Here is a 25,618-nt window from a genome sequence, read left to right as displayed (position 1 = left end):
GTGCATGTTCCTGAGCAGCTCTGCTCATGAAGTGAATTAACATTCCTTTGCTTTGTTTTTCAGAACCAAAGAAAACGGCTTTGACAGAGAGCCTTTGCACTCAGAGCATCCAAGCAAGCGGCCCTGCACTATTAGCCCAGGCCAGCGGTACAGTCCAAATAATGGCTTATCTTATCAGCCCAATGGTCTGCCTCATCCCACCCCACCTCCACCTCAGCATTATCGTTTGGATGATATGGCCATTGCCCACCACTACAGGGACTCATACAGACACCCCAACCACAGGGACCTCAGGGACAGAAACAGACCTATGGGTAAGGCATGTTGATTTTCTGCTTTGGGGTTTTTTTTTTTGTTTGTTTTGTTTTGGTTTTTTTATTTTTTTTCCTTGCAATCATATTCTGTATTGTGGACAGAGGTTTTTTCTTTTTTTTCTGGTTAAATAATACCTGCCATTCAGATGTAGCCTTTATAGCTGTTTGTCCATCTAGCTGCTTCTAATGGCCTTATTTCAAACTTGTATTTGTAAAAGTAGATTGAATTCTGTCTTTGCTACACTCTAGAGCAAGACAGAAGGAGGAGGAACTCTTGCTTTCACAGCTGCATGGATGACATGGACACTCAGGTGTCTGACAGGCAAGGATAGGTAGAGCCTTTTACGTTTCTTCTAATGCCAGATTTGTGACAATAATAACATTGATATAGCTTGATTTCAGCTTAGACTAGAGGAAGGTTACTAGCCTTTAGAGTGTTTTGTGTGTGACATCTCAAATAGTGAGGTACAACATGGGGGTGTCTGCAGAGGATGCAAATGGCAGAAGCACCAACTATACACAGCAACACATTTTGGTTTAATGGGATGTCTGATGCTCTTGCATTTGCCTGGCTTGCTTAGCATCTGCACTTACTATTCTTCTTGGTTTTAAACAAATCTTCAATATAAGAAGAACATTTACAAATATTCAGCATCTGTATATAGGAGGCTAAACAAAGAACAAGTGTCGGTTCCTCTTGAGTGTTGATAATAAATACTGGCTTGGTTGTATCATGTTGTCAGCTGTTCTGATATATGCTACATTTTAACCACATGTTGTTTAAACATCTGTGAAGGGATGAACCCTTAATGATGCTCTGTTGACATGGTAGTAATTACTGCATTTAGTGAAATAACACTGAGTTTATACTAATATTTTTCAACTCTGAAGAACAGCTAATATTCAGTATGCCGAGTTACCAAATAATTGCCTTGCTGACTTTTCAAGTAGTGCAACTGAAAATTTATATATTGCATTTTATGCTATGTATATATTAAAATAGTATGTAATCAGAAAGGCATATGTCCATTCCTGAAAGGTCATCTTGCAACCTACAGAACCTGCAGAATTGAACACATTAAACTGAGTAAAACGGTAGTGCCTTGTATTGGGATAAGTGCTAAAAAGGAACTTAGAGCAAAGTTTTTAAGCATCCATTTATTTTTGTGGTGGCATTCCTGGTGCTGATAGGCTCTTTTTTCTTTTTTTTCCTCCCTAGAGGACTTCCAACATTGTAAACATGATTTGCTCCTTTTTGGCAGGGTTACATGGCACACGTCAAGAAGAAATGATTGATCACAGGCTAACAGACAGAGAATGGGCAGAAGAGTGGAAACACCTTGACCATGTAAGGGCTGAATGTACTTTTATGTATAATTGTCTGAAAGGAGCACTTCTAGGAAAGGATTTTTTTTTTTTTCTTTTAAAACAAATCTGAATTCCAGTGTGTGTTTTGAAAGCGTTGGTGATTAGATCAGAGGTCTCGCTGTTCCCCATTAGGTAGCGCATACCAGGCCTTGCTGTTAAGTGCTTCCTGCAGTATGCTAATTATTACAGGCTGCCAAGTAGGGAATGGATTCTGCTCTATAAACCCTGGATCTGGGGCACATTGGATTTGTTTTTTGAATTTCTTAGGTCTAGCATGACTTTTGGACCAGGTCTCCTGGCCTCTCTGGTGCCATGTGACACTAGCGGTGGGACTGCAGTCTGTTTAGTCTTTTTCTCCCTGTCTTTGCCCTTTCCCTCAGAAATCCCTACCTGCACAGTTTAGGATCACCATGAAAGGATTGCCATTCTTAAAACAAGACTGAAATTTTTCAGCTGTATTTGAGATAACAGGGGGAGACTCCTTCATTATTAAACCCCAGGCACTCAGCACGTTAGTTTTCTGTATTTCTCTGTCAATTTATGAATATTCTTTTTTTTGTTTGTTTTTTTATTTATTTATTTAATTTTTATTTTTATTTATCTGCTCCCTCCACTGCTCTGAATAGCTGTTAAATTGTATAATGGACATGGTGGAAAAAACTAGGCGATCTCTCACTGTACTACGGCGATGTCAAGAAGCAGATCGTGAGGAGCTCAATTACTGGATACGGCGGTACAGTGATGCGGAAGATTTAAAAAAAGGCGGTAACAGCAGCAGTAGTCATTCCAGACAGCAGAGCCCAGTGAATCCGGATCCAGTTACATTAGGTACAGTATCCTCATTAAAATTGTTTACTGGTCCTCTTTCACCTCAGCTAAGTGCTAGATGAAGTTCATATTGGTTCTTCTGATTCTTCTTGCAAGATAGCCATGAAAAATTCCTCTCTGCCGACTACTGAATGAATTGGAACTGGTATGCCCTAATAGTCACATTTACGTGTGGAATAGCTTGGGGGTTGGATGATGCTTGATAATTTGCTTTCTATTCAGCAATGTCTGAGAGTGGTGGAGTGGGAGGACAAGCTATCACACAGGAATGGCATAGCAGCAAGATGTGCACTGACTCTCTGTTCCTCCTATCTCCCTCCCTTGCGTGCTTGATTAAGGAAATCTGTAGGTGCTTCTGGATTGTTAACACTGCAAAACAAAGGGCTTTCACCTTCTCGAAGTAGGTGACTTAACTTGGAAATTGTCTTTCTAAGGAAATGAGGGCAGATATAAAGATACGGGGGGCTTCTTAGCTGTACTTGGCACTTCTGGGCTGTACTTAGTTTCCATGTAAGAAACAACACCTGGAATGCCCACGTCATCCTCCTAGGTCTGTGTCCACCACTGTAGCTCATGCAGGTGTGTCTGAGCTAGTTTGGTACTGCTCGCTGTGTAGTTACACTGAGCCACTCAAAGCTCAGCTGGAGCTGCAAAGCCCACTTACAAGGAGCTACTTTAGCCCTTGCAGACCTTCACAGTCACACTCACATGATACCTCACACAACTACTCCAAGATGACTCTGCTGTATAAACCCAAGCTTTTATTTTGTGGGCTTTCTGTAATTTATTATGTTGGCCTGGTTATACCTCATCCCCTCACTTCTATGACGGATGTTGTAAAGAAACACATCTTATTGATGCTCTCTTGTTGTTCTCTGCTCTTCTGAAGAAAACAGCAAATGGATTACTTGTGTAATATTTATCTTAAAAACAAAAAAATTGTCCATATTGAATGTCATCTGCTCAAAATCATCATAAACTGTGGTCATTAGCAGAATTGCTTGTATGCTCTTTTGCAACTGTACAGCTTTAAATAAAGCTGTTTTCCTTTTGCTCATAAGAATAGCTTATTAAATCTAAAACTTACCTAAGTGCAAATAGAAATCCAGAAAAAGAAATCCAGTGTCCTCTCTAACCTCCTCTTGGTAAATCTCTAGAGTATTATTGTAATATTTAGTGCCTCTTGGTAACAACCAAACCTTTTTTTTGTGTGTGTGTGTCAAATGATCTGAGCCAATAGCTCTATAAATTAGCTTCAGTCAATGAAAGGAACGGTTATGGAAATGCTGTTCCCAAGTTCTCTAATAAGTCTAGTCCCAAGAGGAGCCCTTCTCAGAAAGAAGCATTCAGGTAATGGCTTGTATGAATAGTGTTAAATGTAATGTAAAGAAAGACTCATAAATATGGCATCTGAAATGTCGATCACATCTGCAGCTTCGGGAAGAACACTTGTGAGGAAGCCCCTAGAGCAAAAGCAGTGGTACCCTTCCCTTGTAAAGCTATGATGCAAAAAGAGCTAGGCTGCGGTGCTTGTATCTACAGTTAGTACATAAAAGAAATGAAAGGAAACTGAGTTTTTGTAATTTTCCCAACAAAATGGAACTCAAGACATTAATGAACTTTATAAATAATAGCACAGTCCAAGAAAAATAGTCATAACTACAACAGCAGCAGCAGCAAAAGATAAAATGAAGATCAAACATGACAGTTATGTCCCTATGTTACCATTTTGTTTGTGTCTTTGTCAAAATGAATTCTTGGAAACAGCAAAGTCTGTTGGCCTCAAAAGGCTTTATATGGCCCAGCCTTCAGCATCGGACACACCAGTCACCTCTGCAGTACTGTGGGTACAATTGATCTGGTTGGAGTGAGTCCATTCTAAATTTAACATGTCCATTTTGGTTATTTGGCTTTAAAAACCAGTTCTGAGACTCATAGACATGAAGCTTGGATTGCTTCAATGATGTAGCATCCATCTCAATTGTAAATATCAATAAGAAGTTCTTTTATGTCTTGACATGTCAGGCAGAAAATACTTACTTCAGAGTCTATGGGAAGGTAGTCCTTAAATTTCTTCAAACCAGGTTGTAATCTAGTTAACAAAATGAAAACTCCTAACATTCAGAGGTATAATAAAATTGAAGCAGTGTCTGTGAGCCTTGAGACACTGCTCTGTTTAGGGCTTTTTATTTTAGTTTTGAAGTGAGATGGAGGGGGTTGAAAAATTCTTCCAGTATTTTAATTAAGGTCCCACAACATGTAAATATTGTTTTTTTGCTGCAGGGTTTCTAAATGTCAGTGATTCCCTTTTGTACTTTTTTTTTTTTTTTTAAGGGGGTAATCCACTCTTTAAATCCATGTTGTCATCTCCACTAACAAGAGGAGAAAACAAAAGGGGGCCATATGGCTACATTGTCTGTGCCTTTGTTTCTTTTTCTTTACAATTAAAATATCATCACTGAAGTGATAAGTTCTCACTATAAACATTACACCATGGTGTTCATAGATAGCTCTCACTGAAAAATATCTGAGCTGAAATTTAGCATAGATATATTGAGTCCAAAAGAAATTGAAGAAAATTCTGGTTGTCATCTGCCAAAGATTTTTGTGGTTCTTTTAATATGACATCCTTGTAAATCACGTTGAGCTTGACAGTTTGCAGCATCTGATCGATATTTTTCTCTTGGTATTTTTAATTAAGAAATCAAATGAAATATTTGATCATTCATTTTAATGCGGTGTAATCCAATACACACATTAGCCAGCTACAACAGGTTACAAGCTCTCATTATTCTCCAAGAGTGTGTTGAAAGTAAAATGGGTCCATTCTTTTCAGTCTGAATAATACATGTTTATGAAAGTCTAAAAAATGACTCAGACTTTATATATATTCACTTGATGAACTGTGATGGTCTGTGAAGTGAATAATACATCACCCGGCTCCTCCATTTCTGCTGAAGAATTTCAGTACTACATACTGCAGCAGGACTGCAACTTTCATCCTAATAGTGAATAATTACACGTATCAGACTTTGTATACTGAAATACACACAGTCAGATAAATTAAAGATGAGGGTTCTTCAACATTGTGGGTTATAAACAAGATCTATAACCGTATTGACTGCAGCTGTGGCTCTAGATAAGTGGTGTAGGCACACATCAGAAGGTCTGCAGTGATGCTGATTTTTTGTGTCTATTGAATTGGTTTGAATGGAAATCTAACAAAATAGAGCTTGAAATCTCCAACAGAAGAGTGCCAATACCTACAGTATTTTCCCTAGGAAGCCAGGATTGTCAGAAGTGTATGACTTTATAAAAAAATATAGCTTAGACATTTCTTAATACATTTTAAAGTATTAACCCTTTCAGAGGTAGTTTATATTGTATTGAAGGTTGTTCACCCTCATACTTTAGTGTTAGCCAGGGCATTCTTGTCAATACATGTCTAGTCATGCTGCGATTATAAAATCTTTCCTTCATCTTTTACAGATAATTAGCATTGCTGTGATATTCAGGGTATTCTCAACTTGAGCTAATGGGAATGCTGTGAATACCACAGTAACATTTGTAACTTGTAATTCAAGAATATAAGACCTCTGCAATACTGGTCACTGATGATACTAAGTATTGTTCTTAATCCACTTGCTTCGCAGGAGGTTTGGGCTGGATTGTGGTGTACTGAATTGCATGCTGTTAAGCTACGGCTGCAGAAACATTGTGTGTGTATTCTCAGTACTTGGTTTTGACTTGATCTTGGTTGAGAATGATTCAGCAATGCAATACCTGTGTGGTTTTCATTTTCTCATTCTTCTTAAATGAGAACATGACTATATTTTTAACACAATTTCCCATGTGGTCAGTGTGTTGTAGTAGCCACAAAAAGGTATTAAAGGGCAAAGAAGGGCAGAGATGCGCATAAAAATACTTGAAACTCATGCCCACCAACAGGGTTAGCAAGATAGTCGCATTCAATATTAACGCTCCTTGAAATTTATATCTTCTGTGTGTTTATATATGAATATACGCACACACACATATCTGCCTCATTAATTGGAGTGGCACACTTGTGAGCTTGACTGTTAGAAACAGGGCAATGAATATTTGATGTTTATTGCTCTGAGAAATTTCTTGTTTGTTGTCTGTGTCCCACCAATGTTGTTACATTTGTTACAGGGTAGAATGAAGTAAAACTTGCATTTGAAGTATAGATATACATAAGAAAGCATATATATTTCATATATGAAATAATCTCTAGTTCAGAGCTCCAGCTTTTATTATTTTTGAGCCCTGATGTTCACTATGGCATGTAAGGTATTGTTGTGACTGCCAGTATTTTCATAAATAACATCAATTCTAAAAGATCCTCAAAAGATCAGATGTTCATCTCTATTTCTTAATATTTAGTTATTATAGACTTGGATGTCATTGTCCAGGGATAAAAACCTCCATTCTTTTGTATTTTCAACCTGTCTTCTGTTTCTTCTTTCCAAATATGGATTAGGCTTTTTGACAGTTTTGAATACAGCTTTCCCTTTTAAGTCTTTCTATTCTGTTTTCTTCAGTCCTTATTATCTTGTGAGAATTCGTATCCTTTATTTGGTCCTAGTTTTTCATCTCAGTTTCTCTCCCCAGATCCATATTTATTTCTGCTCTTACAAGTCTCCATACCTCTTTCAGTACTTTCAGCGCCTATTCTCTTTATATTAAAACTACCAAAAATAAGCAGTCTACAAGATATTTCTACTCATTAAACTCCAGAAACCTGGTGTTTAATTGATCAATTAACTATCGATGATCCTTATGGTTGAATGTGTGCTTGAAATAAATACAGTGGGGCCCATGTGGAACCCAGCACCCAGTATTTCTTTTTTTTTTTTTTTTTTTGGTGGCTGTTTTCTTTCTTATTTAAAATATCTAAGATAGGCTCAAAATACTTATTTTTCTATATATATTTTTAAATAATACATTATGTTATTCCCTGCTGTTCAACAGCACGTGAGGGCTGAAGTAGAGACCAATTTTTGTGCTTTTTTCCTCATGTGTATTCTTGTGTTCCAGTCCAACAACTTTCTTGCTGAAAAGTTTGTTTCACATTAAAATAGAAAATTCCAAACCAGTTTTGATTTCAAAATCTGTTTCATTTTTATTTCACTTAAGTTTTTCACAGACAAGTACTGGTTACTGTCACGTATATGGGCGTTTTATTTTCCTTGTTGAGCTTTTTCATTTGGTTCAGTAGGAACCAGACTGATTATCAACAAGTGCTTTGAAGTCATGCCTTGCCGTGAATTTCGAGTCAGTTCAGTAGTGCACATCCCGTTGTTCTGTATAATAACATTCTTGCATTCTCACCATTAACAAACCTTTGTATTATGTCTGACATGTAAAGCCTTCTCTGATATTCTTTTCTTTATAAGTTGCTGTGTCACTTCAGGTTATTCCTATTTTTGTCTGATTTCATCCTGTTTCCTTCCAAGGCTGAATTTGCTTTGACTTATAGGCGCTACAGTTGGTCAGTTAATCTAATGCATTTTCCTCATTGTGTCTTCTTGCAGTTGGTTTAACATTTTGTAGTTTAGGGACTTCACTCAATTAATGTTACATTTAGTTTGAGTTTGCCAGACATCCAAGTTAAGATTTTTTTTGTGGCTTAGTTTTAGTGAGTAAGTTCTGTGATTCTTAATCTGAAGGCCACCTTACCTTAAAAAATAATAGTCATGTAAGACTATCTTCTGGTCCTGTCCTGTAGTTTAGCCCCCAAAAGAAGATTGTTTTCATGGACTCATCACCACTGACTAAAAAATAGCCATGTTAATAATATTTTTCTTGCTTGGAAAATATGTTTTTTATTATCTTCATAAGCGCTTCTTGTCTTTTTGTTTTTGGTGTGTGCACCATTCCAAGCTATGGGAAAGACTCTCACAAGCTCTTGATTTAATTCTTCTTGCAGAGGATCTCATTCTTCATGTAAATAATTTGTGGTTGGAATAAGAGCTTGATTGATGTTTATGTTTTGGAAATTTTAACAATTAGCTGGCAATCTGGTCATTTATGTCATTGAATTCCATTTTTGGAAAGCCATGTGTACCAAAAAATTAGCTCCACACCTCTTTTATTTTTAACACGACGTGCCACAGTAAAGGGCTTAAATCAAGGTTCTGATCCCCTTGCAGTGAATAGTATCTTAAATAGCAGACGGGAGAAGTCAGCACAAGGTACAAGACACAAATGCAGCAAATGTCTTGCTGCATTTGGGGTCTGGTTGGGTCTTTTCCTGCAGGTAATGCAGGGAAAGCAAATTCTATGAGTGTTTCAATTTTTTGCCTTTAGTTTTCCAGAGCTTTTGTGTAATGTTTGCTGCTGCCGCCTCTATCCCTGCCTGAACCGGCACTGTGCCCACAAGTCTAAAAGCCTCCAAGGGATGAGAGAAGGGTACACAAGGACATTTGCTGTCTCTAGAACCATATGAGCCAGGTGGTATGGAGAATTTTCCTATTTTCAGCATCAGGTCTGAAGTCCTCTATGAAGTTGATTAAACCAATGTAAATAGTTATCTGTTTTACAGAATCGTGCACCCACACCCTTGTCATTTTATGCTTGAGAGGTGTGAAATTCTGCCTACAATTTTCATCCCATACTTTAGTGACAAACAGAAGAGCTGGGGAAATCCACTCAGCTGCCTGTCAGATGGGAAGATTCAGTCCACCCAGTTGACGTCTGCAGATTCACATGCTAGAAACAGCATCTGTGGAACAGTGCACAGGGATTGGGATTCCCTACTCTCCACATAGCTGAAACAGCCCCTGTCATTTCCACCTTTGATAGCTGTCTCCAATACTAAGTGTCATCTCTTAAATGTGTTTAAGTGTCTGTAGCTGTGGTGGGTTGACTCTGGCTAGATGCCAGATGCCCAGCAAAGCCCACCACTCCCTTCTTCCTGAGCTCAGTTTCAGTGCTGAAATTCTCTGCTTCCTCTCCCATAGTGTTACAGTGGGACAGGAAATGGGGGTTGTGGTCAGTTTATCACAGGGTGTCTCTGTCACTCCTTCTTCCTCAGGGCAGGACTTCTCACACTCTTCCCCTTCTTCAGCATGGGGTCCCTCCCTCTGGAGACAGTCCATGAACTTCTCCAACATGGGTTCTCCATAGAGGCAGCAATTCTTCATGAACTGCTCCAGTGTGGGTCCCTTCCATGGGTGCAGTCGTTCAGGAGCAGACTGCTCCAGCATGGTCCCCTTCCATGGGATGCAGTCCTTCAGGAACAGACTGCTCCAGCGTGGGTTCCCTGTAGCATCTCAAGTTCTGCCAACAAACCTACTCCAGTGTGGGCTTCCTATGGGATCACAACCTCCTTTGGGCATCCCCTGCTCTGACGTGAGGTCCTCCACAGGCTGCAAGGGGATCTCTGCTTCAGTGCCTAAAGCACCTCCTCCCCTGTTTCTTCTCTGACCTTGGGGTCTGCAGAGCTGTTTCTCCCACATATTCTCACTCCTGTCTCCAGCTGTTGTTGCTTCTGTGCTGTAACTTTTTCCCCTTCTTAACTGTATTTATCCTAGAGGTACTACCACCATCACTGATGGGCTCTGCCTTGGCCAGCAACGGGTCCGTCTTGGACCCAGCTGCATTGGCTCTGTTGGACATAGGGAAGCTTCCGGCAGCTTCTCACAGAAGCCACCCCTGTAGCCCCTCTGCTACCAAAACCTTGCCATGAAGAAACAATACAGTAGCCTATTGTACATCAATAATATTTCATGCATCTCTATGCTGGTGTAAACAACAATTTTAAAAACCTAATGATTGAAACTTTTTCTTAAAAGTACTACTTTTTGACCAAGTTAGTGAATGATAACTTTAGGATACAAAACCAAATATATTTAGTGAAAATTATTATTCAAAGTATAACGTGTACTTCTGTTATGTTTCCAACTCAGACATCAAACAAGATGTTTAATTTCTAGCAACATCTCCAAGAAGATTTAAACCTTATCTGTAATGTAATAATCAAGTATTTTAATGATTGAATTCTGTCACACAGGCAGTAGTAATCATGGCAATGAACTTACCTTTATGTATCTTTTGACTGGTTGGGTTTTTTTTTTTGTTTGTTTCTTTCTTTTATTTCTCTTCAATGACTTTGAGGAAATAGCTAATCAGGTTTTAAATTGTATTTGAAAGGAGCAGCTTTTCATCTGCTGAGAGCCTGTATGCTAAATTTCAGGCCAAAGTGAATTTTCTTTCTGTATTGTCTGATCTCGTGTCTTTGAAGTCCGTGTGGAAGGGATCTTACTGATTTCAGAGCTCTTAGGCTCAGGCCCAGAGGTTAAACCCTTTTAAAAAAGGGGAGGGGGAAAGAGCTGTCAAAATGTGATTGAAATATACAGGTGAATTACGAGCTTCAGCTCCAGTGAGGATGTTTGGCAGCATATGTGTTTAGGGGCTTAACCTAAAGTTAAAGGTTCTGTTTTTCAAACTACAGTTGCCAACATGGGCTCAGATGGAGGAAAGCATCACTCTGAACATAGAGAAACACGCTTTTATTTTTATGTGGACAGCTTATTTGATCACTGGAATGAAATCGTGTCTTTTATCTCTGCCTGTCAGTAGCCATTCTGTTTTCAGAGAGCAGAAGCACCAAACCCAGGCTGTTGCCCTCTTTCTTCTTCCTTTTCATAAATGTAATGACAAAGGATGAAGCACATCACTCCCTCAGTTGGTCTCGCAAAGCCAGCCTTGAAAGTGTGGAAACTATTATAGAGAGTTGACTTGAAATGCTGTAAAATAAAAATAAAGCAAACTAGTCTCAGCTTGGCTTAAGATGAGACACTTGAGTCCTCAACACTGATCTGTCTCTGTGACATCCATGAGCTATGGCCACGGCATCCATTTGTTTTGAGTAAAAATAAATTAATGGGATTTTTTTTTTTTGTCTGAGCAATAAGGGAAGGGAAAAGGTTATTTCTCTAAGCCTTGTTCTCAACGAGCAAGCATTGCTTACTATGTTCTTTCTTTTTCCCTCCACGCCTCCTCCGCCTGCAGAATCGCATCGGGAATTCCTTCACAGGCCTGCGTCTGGATACGTGCCAGAGGAGATCTGGAAGAAAGCTGGTAAGAACTGTTTAAAAACACCAGCTTAGTCTTCTGGCAGCTGTGTGCAGTTGTTAATGCACTGATGTGAGGAATGGAAGGGGGGTGGGGGGGAAGGGCATACTGGTAACAAGAAGAAATTGCGTTTAATAATCTTAAACTGGAACTGATCGGGATATGAAATAATCTTTCTAATAGAAGCATCTGCTGCTATAGTTGGGGGTGTGTCGGTAGTTCCATTAAGGACCCCTATTTTCAGGGGTTATAATGGTTTCAGGCTGAAACTTGATCTGCTGGAGTTTCAGTCTGTTAGTAATTTAAAAGAAAAAGTTTGTGTGGGATTATTTTTTTTTAGCATCAAGGTTCTCACCTAGTTGAAGGTAAGAATTCCCAAAAGAGGGGAAAAAACCCATTAAAGGGAAACCTTCAGCTGTGCAATGTAACCGTTCTTCATTTAAAAAAGATTGTGTGCCTGTCAGCCCACAGTGAAGTCTGTGCTCATAAACCTGCAAAGTTTTCAGTGCAAGTATGCAAGATCGCATCTCTGCAGCTGCTTTGGGTGGTTTCACGGGCATTGACAGCAGCTTCCCCAGGCTTGGAAAGCACCCTGGGCAGATGTTTTGGTTGTGCAGAGTTTTTCCTCAGCACTAAAACTCTGCCTGAGCACAAGAGTTTCCTGGCGAGGATCCCATTGCAGTGCTGGAGTTAAGCCTTTGCTCTTTTGACACTGATATCAGAGCTTCCTTGTTTACAGAGGGGCCAGAAGTTAGTTCTTGAACTCCGGTGAGGTAGATGAGCTTCTTTATATATATGCTCATACACACAGACACACCTTCTGAACACCTGTATAATCATGAAGTCTACAGCAGCTATTTAAGCAGGAGTTAATGATTAAAAGGCAAATATGCAGGAGTTTTAATGCTTTCTCATCAAATCTTCTGTAACTGCTCACAGCTTTTTGTTGTATTTTAAACTAGATACAGAACATATGTGTAAAATTGTTCTGCTGGCATGTCATTGCATCAGACAAGAAGCTGTGGTTTCGTATGACGTGGACTTATCATGTAAAGTCTGTATTTGTCAACATGTTAATATTTTTGGAATTCTGTTGCATTTTCTATGAAAAATAACAAAACAATCAACATATTTTTCTTCTGTCCAAGGAAAGTGTAGCCTTCTTAATGCCCAAAAGTATTTTCATAGTTTGTTTTGCCATACTCATAGAGCAAAGATAAAACATAATGGACCCAGGAAATCTCAGTAAGAGGAGCATTTTTCAGTTGAATTTCAGGAACTTTATTCCTCTTGCAAAATGTAGGGTTTGATGTCAATTGGCATTTTGCCATCATTTATGACTCCTAGATGCTGTACAAATAGAGAAAAAAAAAGGTTTCTTCATAAGCTAGCAACACAAATGACTTAAAGCTTTTGGCTAGAGTTATAAAATTGGATGTGCATTTGCATTGCATATATCTACAAATGGTAGTGTACAGGACCCATGACATGTCAACTTGTGAACACTATATCATCAGTTCATTTGAAAGAAAGTTTTTCCTTTCATCCCATTTCCAGTCTCTGTTTTCGTGCTGATGTATGTTTAAATCAGATCCTTGTATTAACTGAGCATGCCTCTGAATTGGAGACTAAAAAAAGTTGGAGTTTATACAGGATGTATACCTGTATCTGCTACTAAGAGTAGTAAAACATCAGAAAGCACACTGCATTTCATAAATCATGGACCTTTATTTTCAGGGGTGTGCACTGAAGTTGGAGGTCTCCACAATTTCATAATCAGTTCAAGGCAGTAAAGGTGCAATTCAGCTCTGTAAGAATAGGTCTCTAGTGCCATTTGACATGCTTTGTAGTTTCTTGGGCTGGGCTGCAACTGCCAGTCAAAAAGTCTGCAAATCTCTCATAAGTTGTTTCTGCAGGCTCAGCGTGGATCTTGGTATCTCAAAAGTCCATAAAGACAGATGTGTAGATACCTGAATCAAGTATTAAAATCTGATTGGGGTGCTGAATCCATTGAACTGAAATAATTTTGCATAAAAATGGTTAATAAACACCATCAAAAGCATGCAAAAGGGTATTAACTTTAAACTTCTGGAGACTGATAAACTCTAGTGCAATTCCTGAAATATAGCAAGTTAAGTATGTGCTTTTGTATTGTTGGAGCAAGCACATATTACACAGCACCTTCTGCATTAAAGCCGTCTGAGTCCAATTCATCAGTTCCCTGATTAACATCATTGAATTATGGATATGTAGATTAATAGTACAAGCCAAATTACTGGTGCCCCTCAGTGGACAAGAGAGAGGTGTGTTAAAGAGGATCAGTCAGATCATAGCTTGAAGGACTTGCTCTCTGGAAATACCTATTTCTCTTTATTAAATATTGAGGGGGTCCCAGCCCCTTGTGAGCTGCTGCCTTAGCTTCTTTTTGTGTCATGAGGAAACTCGGGAAATGCAGAGGAGAAAAGAGTGCTGATACCATTCTTGGTCTTCATAGCTTGGCATTGTTAAGGCAAATAAAATCTCCTTCACTGTCACCCATAACTTTTCCTATATAGATATTAGAGGTTTTATTGTTATTTAAAATTATGAAGCCTTCATTCTATGTCTATAAAATATCTGTAGGTAGTGGAAACATTTATTTTGAGAAGATGTGCAGAAAATCAGTGACTTTATCTTGTTCATTGGGTGTTCATGAGTTCATACTATATTGGAATAATGGTGGAATATTGTTACCAAAACTCCTGACATATTTTAACTATTTTTTTCACACTTAATATAGCACAGCACATATTGTTGTCAAAGTTAATTGAAATGCTAAAGTCCAATCCATAGTTTATGCCAATTAAAAAGTATCAATCAGGCCTATGACCTCTTAAGCACTTTTAGCATCTTCACACTTTCAGAAGCTTTGCAAAAAATCTTATGCAATATAGAAGTTAGAATATAAAGTTCAATTTCTACATTTGGACTGAAAAGAAGTAAAATATGCAGGGTGAAAAGCTATAAAATTATGAATCTCTGTAAAATGTTGGAATGTTGTGCTTCTGTTTAATATAATAGTTTAGCATTTCTAACCACTGCAGACACCTCAATGTAAAGCTAAATTTATATGATGTATTGAAAGTGTATCATGCTGTACAAAGATAATTTCTGTTTGTAGTAAATATCACCAAGAATATAGGTTTTCTCAAAGAAACCCACTATGTTAGTAACTGCAGTTCATAGACACAAAATGTCTGTATTTAAGTTGCCTTATTTTTATGAAAATTGGTAATAAAATTGCATCTGTATGTCTGCTTGTGTATATTTCTTTTCTCACGATCAGTGAATGTTTGCAGTTGGTAATAAATATTCAAGCACCTTGCAAATGTCCTACCAATTCCCTTTTCTGATCTGTGTGTGCCTGTGGGACTAGAATAGGAATGCATAATTTAAATATAAATTGCCTGATTTGCATATACAATTAGTCTAGCTGCAGCTTTGATCGTAAGCAAAAATTATTGTCCTGTATTGCCACTTAGATAGAATTTTAATTCACCTTGAATATTCAAAGTAAATTAAGCCTTAGCTGTATGGTTGAAGGGTATGATTTTTCCCTCTCCTGAGGCTTTCTCCTAAACAACATTTACAGTAGAGCATATTTTCAGCCTCATAAAAATAAAAGCATAGGTTTTATCTCTAAGTGCCGCCCCCCCAAAAAAAAATCACAAAACCCCCCACAAAATCCCCAACAAACTTCAATTGAAACATCTCTCACAGACATGCACACACATAACACAGAGAGTAATAGAATGCTTTTTTCATTGCAATTAATTCAGTTTTAGTCAGTGTATGGCTTAAAGTTAAGTCTTTATTGTAATTTGGTTAATAACTGAAAATGGAGAATTCATATAGTCCTTAGTTTTAAAAAATAACAATTGCAGAGCTACAGATGTGACTCAGGAGAGTTACTGACTTAGTATCTCTACCCAAGAGTTAGGTCTATGTGCATGCACACAAATACGTGCGCTAAATACATGGACTAAAACTCAAACCTGTAACACGGTTGTAATACTTAGATTTTAATCTACAGTAAAACATTTTTATTAGAAATCTATGTTTTTAATTAAACAGAACATTTAATTAAGGTGGTTTTTAAGTGGATGAAACAATTAAGTGCAAACACTTGAATGAAACATGTCATAATTAGTTTTAATAGAGTGTTAATTGGTACTAGGTTTGCCAAGTTAATAATTACTGCTTATTAAATTTTCAATTAATCATTGTCATTTTGCTTTGAATAAAGATGAAAATTAGATAAACTAATTCAGGGGGAGGATGGTTTCCTTGTTAATTAGAGCAGTTAATTAGAAAAAAAAAAGAAATTACTTGTTTTACTTGTCAATTAAGAGTGTTCATTAGTAAAATCTTTGCACTCTTCCTGCATCAAAACCTAAATAACTAATTTGTGACAATCCATGTTTTCTGGAGTAAAGATATGACACTAGTATATACACCAAAGAAACTGCTCCTACTGCCTTAGTTATTTTACAAGAAGCATGAAGGTTTCAATTTAATGAAGCGGCATGCCACTGCTCAGTGTTAATTGTGCACTGAAGCCTTGCTGGCTTGGATGTGCTCAAGAGCTCAGTGGAGCCAGGAAGTCGAGTCTTCACAGTGTAAACATGGGTTTGAAGGAGAGATCAAGAGGTCAAATGAATGTTCATAAACAAATTTTAAATTTGGCTCATAAAATTATATGTCCAGGAAAAGGTCTTAGACCAGTGATTTCGTTTTTTTTAAATAACTTTGTTTGTTTTTTTTTTTTTTTTAACTTCATGTATTTATTTGTTAACATATGGGGAAAAATATTGTTAATGACTATAAATTCTGTCTTAATATCCAGAGCTTAAAAATACATTTTTGAAAAAGTCTGCAATATAATATCTTATATAATAATTCTTGCCAAACATATTCGTAAATCTGGTGTGCTACAAAACCACTTTTCCAAGTAAAATATTCAAGAATATTACAAAAATAACACACCAGAGATCTGAAGTGTCTCTACTTAAAGTACTGACTGTGACTCAAAATAGCAAGAATCATCACAAAGCATTAGAGACTCTGGTGGTCAGGAAGAAGCACCTGGGTGGTCTTGAAGAGTCTTGAGGAACCACGTTCTTCTGTGTCTTTCTAGTGAAAATGAAAGCTCAATATAATGCATTTCATGCATCAGTTCTATGGAGCCCTGTGCCAAACCTCCTGTGCTGATGAGGATTTCTTCCTTCCTTTGCAGAGGAAGCTGTCAATGAAGTAAAGCGTCAGGCGATGGCTGAGTTGCAGAAGGCAGTGTCAGAGGCAGAGCGGAAGGCTCATGACATGATCACTTCCGAGAGGGCCAAGATGGAGCGCACGGTTGCCGAAGCCAAGCGCCAGGCTGCAGAGGATGCACTAGCTGTCATCAATCAGCAGGAGGATTCAAGCGAGGTAAGGTCTTAGCTGGGCAGGCATCACCTGTCCAAGCTAGCTTTAATCTGGCACTAGCTATTTGTGCACCTTGGGAGTTCAGTGCCCACTATTAACTGTTTGCCCAGTTGTTTTGGACGTATACCTCGGGCGCATGCTGAGCTCCAAATTTTCTTGGCTGTGTTGTAATCTGAGCCCAAAATAGCTAGTTAACTTGAGCTGTGTTCTCACCTTTTAACCACTGTTGAGGGTTACATGTAGTGCACTCATTTCTGTTCTAATTTAGCTTTTCGGTGGCTTTATTTTAAAGCTCTTCAAACTGCTTTAAATCTATATTGAATAGATAACAAGATTGCTCCATGGAAAATACTTCATACTGAAATCTTATTTAAACAAAGAAATGATTCACGTAAGAGATTGTAGAGCAAGGTGGATAAAAGTTTGTCTGGCAAATTATTGGATGTAGAAGTGATTAGCAAATGATGGTTCCTGTAGGACAGAATGTGAATGTAGATTTGCAAGTGTTTCTTTGTTCTGAATATGTTGCTTTGACTGCAGGGAATAGTTGAGATTTGAGGCGTGGACACACAGTTTCTGGAAGTAGGAAATGTAGGCTGAAAGAGCATCAGAGAGTAAACCAAGAATAAGTATGTTAAGCCTTGATTTACTTTCAGACCTGAGAGCAGGAGCCTTGAATTGCTGCAGTATGGGACGTCCAGCAGCATGGCTGGCTGGAAGCTGGCAGTGAAAGAGCAGTGTGGATTTGACCAGTGCTACAGAAGTCTACATAGCAGTTAAATTTTACATCCAAATTTGATCTCCTAAGTTAAAACTGCCCTTAAAACCAGACATGAGAAAGAAGATAACATTAGTTAAAAGTGATTTGTGTATAATCTTCATCTCTCAGGGCCACTGAAGTGAAAGAAGTATTTATTGTTCTTGTACTAAGAACTTGGATGTAGTAAAGCCCCTTTTTAATATAAATTTTAAATGGCAGGGATTTGGAAAAAGAAGAGTAGATAGCAGTACCTGTTGGGTGGGTCATACATTTGTGTATTTTTGTGTCGAAGCACTCCTCATGGGCTGGATGGGCAGCGTTGCAGAAGAGTCATTGAAGTTGAAAGATGCAGATGAGCTAGCTGCAGCATGCTGAGAAAACTGGCAGAAATCACAAGCAGATAAGTCAGTGGCATGCTGCAGTATGCATCCATAATTTGAGGGAGCGCAAAATTTTAATTCATACCAGGCTTCTCTGGAGATGAAAGACCATTGTGGGATCACTGAATGCCCAGAGTTTCTCCTTAATGTGTAGCAGATGAAAAAGGAGGAGACAAAAGGAATTGATTTCCAGCATCTGAAAGTTTCTCAGGAAGAAAGGGACTAGGGGAAGTGTATGTACCATTTAAGTACTAACTGTTCCATTGTAGATTAAATGAGACACAAAATGCCAATAAATTGAATGTACATCTGAGATACTCAAGGACATTTTCCCTGCACTATGTTCATAAAAAGGGCGTTTTTCTGACTTAGCATCATTAAAGAGGTGTCATTTTTTGTGTGTGTATCTACAAGACTCCTATTGTTAAACCAGAATTCCAAAGGTAAATGCCTTTGGAGGAAACAGCAAATTAAATCTGTTTAGTGAGCTGATACAGTGTAGGCAGGGATAGGGGAAGTACTTACGTGCAAATGCATACAGCCAATTCTTCCTCAAGCAAATGTGCATCCAAAGGAATGTGTGGAGAGTTTGTGTGCTGTAATAACTCCTGAGCAGTCATATAGCTCTGGAAGAAGCTGTATAACAACAGACATCTTCTTCTCCAGCAGAATTGCTTATGAGGTTGTTCGTTTATTTGAAACAAGACTTTAAAAAAAGAAAAATAATTATTTTAATTGCATTCTAATGAAATATGTCTCATAGGGTTTTTGGTCTTCTCAGGGCTGTACATCCTCAGGGAGGTTACAAGCCTTCTGGACCTCTAAATGAAGTCTAGTGTCCTGGTCCTGCAGCCTTCACACCTGTGGTCATGAGTGGCCTATCCGTGTGGCTGTTTTGAGGTGAAAAATGCAAGTTCTAGTAAATCTGCAGAGAGACCTCAAGTTTGTTCAGCTTGTGTTTACGGATGCTTGATTAATTGTGAAGGGAGATTACAGTGATACTTATTTGAGAGTTAGAGGTATCTATTAAGTTTTTATAATTGGTTCCTCTTCAGCTTCTAATGATGTCAAAATCCAAACACTTGGGGCAGTGCTTTGGTTAACCTGCTAACTCAGGCTTTTTTTGTTAACTCCTATAAGAATGGACCAGATTTTTCCTTCATCTTTGAGGACAGGAGATGAATTTGCCAGTGTTTGAAAAGTGTTATGGTATCTTGTGTTTATTGGGGTTGGGGAATAAAACTTCACATTTGCTTTGGTGTTCATTATATCCCGATCTCTTTGTGAACATCCCTCCTCATTTGTCTGGGTTGTAAGTCTCCATAAACTTCTCTCTGCAACTTTCAGCAAAATGCTTCCAGAAATGCAGATTCCTGTATACTAAAGGCACTGGAGTAGTATTTCCAGGACTAGATTATTTCAAGTGCCAAATAAGAGAATGCTGAAGAGCAGCGTATGCTGTTTTACAGATCTAGAGGAAGGCTGAGCATCACTCCTTGTTTCTTTTTCCTGGCGCTAAGGATATCTTGCACTACCTTGCAAGAGATATTATCTTGCACTAAAGCCTGCAAGAGAGCTCTGTATAGGCTGCTATATAATCTCCATGCAGTTCCTGACAGAGAATGTTTCTCCCATGGTTGTGGGGTTTTTTTGTTGTTTTTTTTTTTTGTTTGTTTGTTTGTTTGTTTTTGTTTTTTTCCCTGTTGAAACGATGAATGGAGATGGGAATTTGGCACCAGATTTCTAATGTATCATATATGAAACATTTTACTCTGCTCTCGTGAGACCCCACTTGGAGTACTGTGTGCAGTTCTGGTGTCCTCAACATAAGAAGGGCATGGAGCTGTTGGAGCAAGTCCAGTGGAGGGCCATGAGGATGATCAGGGGACTGGAGCACCTCCTGTATGAAGATAGGCTGAGAAAGTTGGGGCTGTTCAGCCTGGAGAAGAGAAGGCTGCATGGAGACCTCATAGCAGCCTTCCAGTATCTGAAGGGGGCCTATAAGGATGCTGGAGAGGGACTCTTCATCAGGACTGTAGCAATAGGACAAGGGGTAATGGGTTTAAGCTTAAACAGGGGAAGTTCAGATTAAATACAAGGAAGAAGTTCTTTACAGTAAGAGTGGTGAAGCACTGGAATAGGTTGACAAAAGAAGTGGTGAATGCTCCATCCTTGACCATGTTCAAGGCCAGGTTGGACAGAGCCCTGGGTCCTAGCCGTGGTCTAGTATGAGGTGTCTATGGCAGGGGAGTTAGAACTAGGTGATCTTAAGGTCCTTTCCAACCCAAACCATTCTATGATTCTATGATTTTCATCTGATATGGCCACTCCCTGTCTATTGGCAAGGTTTCTTCATTACAGCTCTTCATTTATTAATCAATAAAATGCCACCTGGATCTAGGTGGGGCTTCTTGAAGCTGCTCTGGTGTGAGAACTTTGTGCACTGGTTTTTGCTGCAGGCTTTTCCAGAGCTCAAAGTGATAACTACTCAAGTTAAGACTCAAGTTTTTTGTAATTCTTGTAATTTTAAGATAATATGTAGTCTCCTCATCCAAGAGTTTGCAGTGGTCTCACAGAGAGAAGTGGATTGTTTTTTTGATTCATTGCTGCTGTTGTGATGGTGGTGTTTTTTATGTTTTGTGGGGGTTTTTTCTGATTTTGTTTGGGGGTTTTGTGTGTTTTCTTTTACTTTATTTTTAACCCAAAAAGTAGCATCCCTGAGTGCAAGATTGTCTTCAAGAAAACAGTGAAATTGAGCGTGTTGAATTGGCCAAAGCAAAATAAAGGTTGCTGAGGACAGTGAGAGAACTGGTAGGGGAGGTGTGATATTTGGAAGCATCTTAACTTCTAAGAAACAGTCTGCAATATTTTCAGAATTACCACATTCCATAGCATATTTTTAATTTCTGACCTTGACTTGATCGCCTGTTGAACTGTTGCTCTTTGCTTATGTTTGAATTGTTCAATAAGGAGAATCATAGAATTGTTCAATACGTAGAATAATAAAATGGTTAGGATTAGAAAAGACCTTAAGATCATCCAGTTCCAGCCCTCCTGCCATGGGCAGGGACACCTTCCACTAGACCAGGTTGCTCAAGGCCCTTACTGACCTGGCCTGAAGGATTTAACCCACAGTGCCCCTGCTTCATTTTCTGTACATGTACTTTCTAAAGATTTCCATAGTTTCTTGGCCCTTGCAACTGACCAGGACATGTTCATTATTTTCTGTTACTCTGATGAGAGAATAGTTGAAGACCAGCTAACAAAGCACACTGCTGTTGGAAAGCAGAAGACAAGAGAAGGCCTACCTGTCAGCATGGTGTTCCTGAACCACAGAGTATTTCTTCACCAGTTCTTTACAGTTGCTTGACAAAAGATGACCATCAGCAGTTGACAAAAGATGGCTCATCAGCAGTTGGCTTGGCTGAGTACAGAAACATGTGTGAGCAGCTTACTCTTTAAGGACTGCTGTGCTTGCTTTGGCTGCAATGCACTGTTATGCAAACCATTTTTAGTAGTAAGGGTGAACAGCTTAGCAAAGAAACTGGCTACCCAGAGTGTAGCAGGGGGGAAAATTATCAAAACATCTGTCTTTCTGCTATGGTATAAAATGCCACTGAAAACTTTGACACTCTGTGTTCTTCCTCACTTTTGAGTAGGGTGGGCGCTGGGGACAGGGAAGGAGCACAAATGTTTCAGTTCTCTCTACTTAACGCAGATGCTGACATCTGCTCAGATAAAACAAGTATGTAACTGGTCCAACACTGCTTTTAAGAGATGTGTAATGTTAGGGCTTGTTTATATTGCAGCAGTTTATGTTGTATGTGAATATCACACTTAGTTGACATTTTGGAGACAGCTGGGTTCAATCTCTGCTGACCAGTCCTTTGAGACCAGGACTGTGCCAGCAAACCTGACTAAGCATCAGATGCTGTGATTCAGGCAAGCCTATTTTTCAGGCTGTTATTAAATTTAATACCTATGTCAGTTAATGTTCAATTTTTTTTGGCTGGGCATCTCTTAGAAAGTAGCGCACCATCCCCTGCAGTGGTGGGTGGTACACAGGCGCCAGAGCCATGTGTCTGTGCAGGATCAGTCCAGATGTGATGAGCCATGTGTTCTGTGCAGGATCAGTCCAGATGTGATGTGAACATTGGCACTGCCCCAGACTGCTAAGCTAAGCCTGGCTAGACAGCTTGCACATCTCTTCTGTATGCTTCTCTGCACTTCTATTTTCAGGATTTAGCTTCTCTCACACTGACTTGTGTGAACATAGATGTAATTTACACAATAAACAGCGGCTTGGGCAAGCTTGGAGTATTCAGTGATAGGTGTAACTGCATTTAAAACTTGGAATATCTTTGTATGGAGAGCTGCACTGTGATGCAGTGTGGGAATTTCCAAAGTACCAATGTGTTTCCCTTCCTGGCAGGTCTTGGTTAGAATTTTTATAAACTTTGCTGGTTTTTTACACTGATGTTCAGTGGCTCATACAGCCCTCATTTAATTCACTGTGGTTTTAGTGATTTCTACATGTTCCTTTTCTTATGGTTACAGGTGATAGAGTTTTGAATACCATGGGCATCGCAGAACTGGGAAAAATCTGGGTTCTTCACACCCAGCCATGCTTCTTTTCATGGTAAACTGAGTAAATTTGTCAAAGATGACAGCTCAGGGTTTGGTGCTGTATTTGCAGCATTTCAGCATTTCAGAGCTCATCATCTTTTTGACATGTCACAGTCCATTTTTTGTTTTGTTTTGTGGGCTTCTTTTTTTAAGCAAGCTCTTCACTGAGTCTCAGCTAGAGGTGTCAGAAGAAAGCAGTATTCAATTGTGGTTGAGTATTTCAAAGATGAAAGCAACAGGTTGGGGCAGAATTATTAACAAATATAGGTCCTGGTACTGGAGAGCACAGAAATGGAGACCATTTGTTTTGAAGAATTTCCATGACGGCATACAGAAGTTTCTTGAGTTCTGTTGTTTGAAGATGGAAGCTTAACTGCATGAGAATTAAAAGTCTGACCTAAGATAGGGCTATGACCTAAGAATGAGGTTCCTTGTCAGTTGAAAGAGGAGGATGAAATATGATCAGTGACATAAATTTGGAGTGAGATTCCCATCTGGTCTAATTTAGTCCAATTTCATTGAATTAATCCATTTTCAAGGTAGTGAAGTTAAATTGAATTACGTAGTCTGAGAATATGGCCTTTTGTATAACCTCACTGTTTCACAGTAAAATCAATGCAGAGTTTAACTGTAATCCAGTCCTCCTCATAGTCCATAGTTTTAACTACATCTGGAACTCTATAATGCTTGAGCTGGAAGTGCAGCACAGTAGGTCACTACGTAAAGACAAGGGAAGATATACCAGGAGAGGCTTTGAAAGATCTGCTACTCCCTTTCTCAGTGGCTGATCAACTCTAGCTGTGTCATTGCTGTAAGATAACTGCTTTTTCTGTGCTTTAGTGATGGAGATTCTCCAGTGCCCTTAGGCAATTTGTGCTTATCCTTTAAAAGATTCCTCATAACGTCTCTTTCCAGTTTTTCTTGAAGATGTTTGATCTCCTTCTATGCATCTGTGTAGACATGGTCATTGCCTTTTTCACTTCAGTAGCCTCCAAGACGTTTGGGTGCTAGCATCCCCTCTCAGGCTACCATCTCTCCTGAGTTTAACAATCTGAATTAATTCAGTCTCATTTCATAGTTTGTGTTTGTCTGATTTCAGATTATTCCAGCTGCCTTTCTCTGGATTCTTTCCAAGTATTTTTGTCTTACTTGATTTGCTGTATTTGAAGTGCATCATAGAATCATAGAATGGTTAGGGTTGGAAAGGACCTTAAGATCACCTAGTTCTGACCCGTGTGCCAGGGGCAGGGACACCTCACACTAAACCATGTCACCCAAGGCTCATCTCAACCTGGACAGTATTCCAGGCTGTATCTCGCTAGTGCTGGGAAATGGAGTCTTAAAGCAGGTGTAAAACAGACTATAGTCATGCTTATATGCCCTTGTATAATGATTGCCACCTTGTCACCAACACGACATTGTGGGCCCCTGTTATCTCTGAGGTGCTATCTGCACAGTTCAGCCAGGTTGCTCTGTTTTGCTGGTACTTGCTAGAGCTTCCCAGGAGGGAAGATACCTTGAGCATGGTCAATCCCATAATGAGCTGGAGTTCTGTCTGTGATATTTGTTCAACTGGAAATATGTGAGCAAGGGCATGTGAAACACAGCCTGGGCTACTAGGTGGCATCTTGAACCTGACTAGTAGAGTCCTTGAACCTAGCTTCAGTAGAATTTGGGCTCTGGAGCTATGAGCCAGCAGTGTGAACAGAAAGCGTCTGTTGCCAAAGTGGTGGTGCCTGAGCCTAATCTTCATTGCTGTTTTTCACTACTTGCACATGGGAAGAAGCAATGAATGGCCTCAGTGGTGAGGGCTATGTAGGACCGGAAGTTCTGCATGTCAAATCCAGCTACTATAGCCTGCAAGCTTCCCATGGCGTGTGTGCTTGTTTATGCTAATTTGTATTGTAATAATTGTTAAATGCAATAAGTTGTTGCATAAATGTAAGCTGTAAATTTTATCTTGAAATTCTTGTATTTTATGTGCTTTTATTCCCAAATGACACTAAAGCTGAAATGACCTGTTAAATTAGAAATATTATCTCCAATGGACAAAATCACGTACCAGGCAATGTAGGACACATTAAGTAATCATGTAAGGAGCCAGCTTAGAGCTTTGTCACTTCATTAAAATCTTGCACTTATGTATCACTTTTCATGTTCTGTATGGGCTGATAGTTAATTGATGACTATTTTAATAAGAATGTTAAACCAATACTGCTAAAATCAAATTACTGTTTTCTGACCTCAATACAGATCTTGTGGCAAGATACTGAACTATCATATGGTAGCTCTGGTCACATCTGGAGACAGTTCTGTCTGTGCAGATAGGCCTTCCCCAAAAGAGAAGAAGAGAAGAAAAATGAAGATACCCTGGAAGCTGGCCTGTATTAAATAGACAGATATTTGAATAGATCAGTTTGCCATCCTCAAAATAATTCCAGCGCAATTAAAGCATGCACTTTAATGCTGCAGTCAGATCTGCACAAGAGAGAGATTTCTGCACCTGGGCAGGTGCTGGCTGATTTCAGCATTATTATTCCATGTGGGGAAAAGTGTCTTTTCAGAACAGTCTGCGTGGAGAGATTTTGCACATGTGTATGTTTTCAGATGAAGGGATAAAGGGCCAGACTCCGAGCTGGCAATTTACTTGGAAATGAGCAGCTAGGAGGTCATCAGGAGTGGCAGTAGGTTGAAATTCTGTGCAAGCATGGCTGGAGGAGAATTACACCATGTTTACTGATCACAGTGCAAGCGTCAAGCTGGCACAGTGAAACTTCACA

At 39.0% G+C, this 25,618-nt stretch overlaps 1 protein-coding gene across 5 annotated transcripts in view; it reads left to right on the top strand.

Moving 5' to 3' along the window:
• Positions 1-25,618, top strand: part of RUNX1T1 (RUNX1 partner transcriptional co-repressor 1) — a 120,028-nt gene that overhangs the window by 88,839 nt on the left and 5,571 nt on the right. For all 5 annotated transcript variants that reach the window (XM_065668576.1, XM_065668578.1, XM_065668579.1 and 2 more), the window contains exons 6-10: positions 64-314; positions 1,577-1,662; positions 2,309-2,510; positions 11,547-11,615; positions 16,885-17,075. In XM_065668576.1, coding sequence (XP_065524648.1) covers positions 64-314; positions 1,577-1,662; positions 2,309-2,510; positions 11,547-11,615; positions 16,885-17,075 — 799 coding nt within the window. The remainder of the gene's footprint in view (positions 1-63; positions 315-1,576; positions 1,663-2,308; positions 2,511-11,546; positions 11,616-16,884; positions 17,076-25,618) is intronic.

This window comes from Lathamus discolor, chromosome 2 (assembly GCF_037157495.1).
Source record: "Lathamus discolor isolate bLatDis1 chromosome 2, bLatDis1.hap1, whole genome shotgun sequence".
Taxonomy (NCBI): Eukaryota; Metazoa; Chordata; class Aves; order Psittaciformes; family Psittacidae; genus Lathamus; species Lathamus discolor.
The sequence above is the reverse complement of the archived record's forward strand: the minus strand, read 5'-3'. Positions and strand labels throughout refer to the sequence as shown.